At 57.2% G+C, this 3307-nt stretch overlaps 1 protein-coding gene across 1 annotated transcript in view; it reads right to left on the reverse strand.

Annotated features, from left to right (window-relative positions):
- The window catches only part of ENH_00052130 (hypothetical protein, conserved), a gene marked incomplete at both ends in the record, with an annotated part of 9324 nt that extends 7834 nt beyond the window's left edge, over positions 1-1490 (reverse strand). Inside the window, 2 exons of the mRNA XM_013583665.1 lie at positions 1-597; positions 753-1490. The exon at positions 1-597 is cut by the window's left edge and continues 2190 nt beyond it. Coding sequence (XP_013439119.1) covers positions 1-597; positions 753-1490 — 1335 coding nt within the window. The remainder of the gene's footprint in view (positions 598-752) is intronic.
- Between the last annotated feature and the right edge of the window lie 1817 nt (positions 1491-3307).

The raw sequence follows: 3307 nt of genomic DNA on the forward strand, positions 1-3307 counted from the left end.
AGCACACAGAGGCGGAATCCACCGCCTCCACAGCTGCTGCTGCTGCTGCTGCTGCTGCTGCTGCTGCTGCGGCTGCTGCTGCTGCTGCTGCTGCCGCGGGTAGCGCCATGTGTGCCTGCGGGGAGTAACCAAACTTGAGGAGCGCTGCCGGTGGTGATCGTCAGCAGCAGCAGCAGCAGCAGCAGCAGCAGCAGCAGCAGCAGCAGCGTCAGGAGCTTGGGTCCAAAAAAGGCTGCGCTGCTTCTGCCGCTGCTGCTGCTGCCTTTGCTGCTGCTGCTGCTGCTGCTGCTGCAGCGGGGGCAGGGTGTCACTGTGGGGAAATGCGAAGGATAAAGACACAGAGTCGGGACTGGGCTTGGCGACGGCCCCGCTGCTGCTGCTGCTGCTGCTGCTGCTGCTGCTGCTGCCGCAACTGCTGCTGCTGCTGTTACTGCTGCTGCCGCTACTACTACTGCTGCTGCTTCTGCTGCTGTTGCTGCTGCTACTGCTACGACTGCTGCTACTGTTGCTCGGTGCTGTTGACCGCGGGAAATGCTGCTGCTGCTGCTGCTGCTGCTGCAGCAGCTGCTGCTGTTCCCTCAAGGATGCCGGGCTCCCCTGCACACAGCACAGTCTTGCAGCAACGTTGTTGCTGCTGCTGCTGCTTCCCTGTTGCTACCGCTGCTGCTGTTGCTGCTGCTGCTGCTGCTCTTGCTGTTGCTGCTGCTGCTAGGGGAAACAGATCAACTTGAAACGAGGAAGCAAATTCTTACCGAAGAGACGGGAGGCTCGTCATTTGCCTGCTGCTGCTGCTGCTGCTGCTGCTGCTGCTGCGCTCGCTCCAAATAAGCCAGTTCTCCCTGCTGCTGCAGCAGCAGCTGCTGCTGCTGCTGCTGCTGCTGCTCCTCATCCCACTGTTCGTCAAAAGAGGGAGACCGCCTGGGCGGCGGCAGAGGGACACTGCCCCAAGAGGGCAGCCGCGGCTGCTGCTGCTGCTGCTCATCGTCCTGCTGCTGCTGCTGCTGGTCTTGCTGCTGCTGCTGCTGCTGGTCTTGCTGCTGCTGCTGCTGGTCTTGCTGCTGCTCCAAGGCAGCAGACATCTGCTCCCGCGGCGAAGACGGGAACGAAGGGATGCGGGGAACCCTCGGCTGTTTTGCTGCAGACTCCGCGTGCTCTGCAGCAGCAGCTGCTGCTGCTGTTTGCTGCTGCTCTGGACTCCGCTGCTGCTGCTGCTGCTGCTGCTGCTGCTGCTTCTGCTGCTGCTGCTGCAGCAGCAGCTCCCAAACCGTTTGTGCTTCCCGGGAGCCCCGCGGAGTGGCAGCGATAGAGCTCTGGTCTGAAGGAAAGCGGATGGGGTACTCATTGCTGCTGCTGCTGCGGGTCATGCCCTGCTGCTGCTGCTGCTGCTGCTGCTGCTGCCGCTGCTGCGCTGGCTGCTGCTGTTCTTGACGCAGCAGCCGCCCCCAGTTGCCGCCGCCGCTGTCTTCGGCATCCTCAGCCCCAGCTAGCATTGGCAGGGGGCAGTTGGGGGCTGCTGTTGCTGCTGCTGCTGTTGCTGCTGCTGCTGCTGCTGCTGCTGCTGCTGCTGGCGACGCTGCTGCTGCCGCTGCTGCTGCTGCTGCCGATCCGCAGCAGCAGACAAGGAGTTATGAGAGCCTGTAGAGGCTGTAGTCAGACCAAGTGAGCTGCTTCAACTGCAGCAGGAAGGGTATAGTGCTGCGCGTGGGGGCCCCCAGCAGCAGCAGGGGGCCCCCCTGTCTGCTGCTGCTGCGATAGGCAGCAAGCAGCAGCAGCAGCCCGTATACCGGAAAAGAAGTCCTAGCTAGCCTAATAAAAACAGTTTTATAGTTTTCAAACAAAAAAGAATTCTAAAAGAAACAACTCTGCGTCGGGAGCTCGCGCGGATCAAGGGTTTAGGGTTTAGGGTTTAGGGTTTAGGGTTTGCGAGATGGCAGAGCCGGTCAAGTTCTTGCTGCGATCTCTGGGGCTCTTTCACTTTCATTATGGCAACTCTACAGCTTTAACATTAAGGGTTTAGGGTCTCCAACCCACTTAGGGTTTAGGGTTTAGGGTTTAGGGTTTAAGAGACCTAGGGTTTCGCTGGTTTAGGGTTTAGGCGCATGCGCCGCGCCGCTGCAGAGCTTGTCTACGGGGTTTAGGGTTTAGGGTTTAGGGTTTAGAATTTAAGGTTTAGAATCCACAACGCCCAAACCCTGACCCGCAGCAAAACTGAGCAAGCCCTGCCCGTTGCTGCAGATTTAGGGTTTAGGGTTTAGGGTTTAGGGTTTAGAAGTTTAGACAGGCAAACTTGGCAAAATTGCCTTCCTTCGCTACAAGTCGCCGCTAGCTAGCTACTAGCTAGCTAGCTAGCTAGCTGGGCATATGGCTGTAGCGGCGAAGCTGGCCAGCTAGCTAGCTAGCTAGCTAGATGTAGATGCGTCGCTGGCTAGCTAGGTAGCAAGCTGTAGATGCGGTACTAGCTAGCTGGCTAGCTAGCTAGCTAGCTGTAGCTGCCAGCTAGCTGCAGCTGCCAGCTAGCTGGAGCTGCTAGCTAGCTAGCCACCAAGCTAGCTGTAGCTGCGCTAGCTATCTACCTGTAGCATGCAACGAATGCAGCGCTGGCTGACTGCCAGCTAGCTAGCTAGCTAGCTAGCTAGCTGGCAGCTAGCAGCGGCAGCTAGCTAGCGAAAGAAGGAGACGGAGCGGCGTGGCCGAGCCGCCCGCAGCAGCTAGCTAGCTAGCTAGCTAGCTAGCTGTTTGCTGCCGCCTTTCTTCCTTTTGTCTCTTTTGTTGCTTTTGTTCATTTTATTTCTTTTATTTATTTTATTTCTTTTTTCTTTTTTTCTTTTTTCTTTTGAAGACACTTCAGACTAAAAATTAAACATCAAAAAGTCAAATCCTTTTTCTAGGATGTATGTACACCCCATTGCTTCGGGGTTTCTTTAACCCTTCGTAGCTAGCTGCAGCTAGCTAGCTAGCTAGCTGGCTGCAGCTAGCTAGCTGCTTCTAGCTAGCTAGCTAGCTAGCTAGCTAGCTAGCTAGCTAGCTAGCTGCAGGCATCTAGCTGCAGCTGACTAGCTGCACGCTTCCTGCTAGCTGCCGCTAGCTAGTTGCAGCTAGCTGTCTGTACAGGCACCGATAGCTAGCTGCAGCTAGCTAGATGCAGCTAGCTATCTGTACAGGCAGCTGCTCATAGCTTCCGGGAGCAGCTAGCTGTTTCCCGCCATCCCTAGCTGCTGTTTGTGGCTAGCTGTGCTTGGCCACAGCTAGCTAGCCACAGGCAGCCGCAGCTAGCTCCGGCTAGCCACAGGCAGCCACAGCTAGCTAC

The sequence above is a fragment of the Eimeria necatrix genome, genomic scaffold, assembly GCF_000499385.1.
Source record: "Eimeria necatrix Houghton genomic scaffold, Enh_scaff414, whole genome shotgun sequence".
Lineage (NCBI taxonomy): Eukaryota > Apicomplexa > Conoidasida > Eucoccidiorida > Eimeriidae > Eimeria > Eimeria necatrix.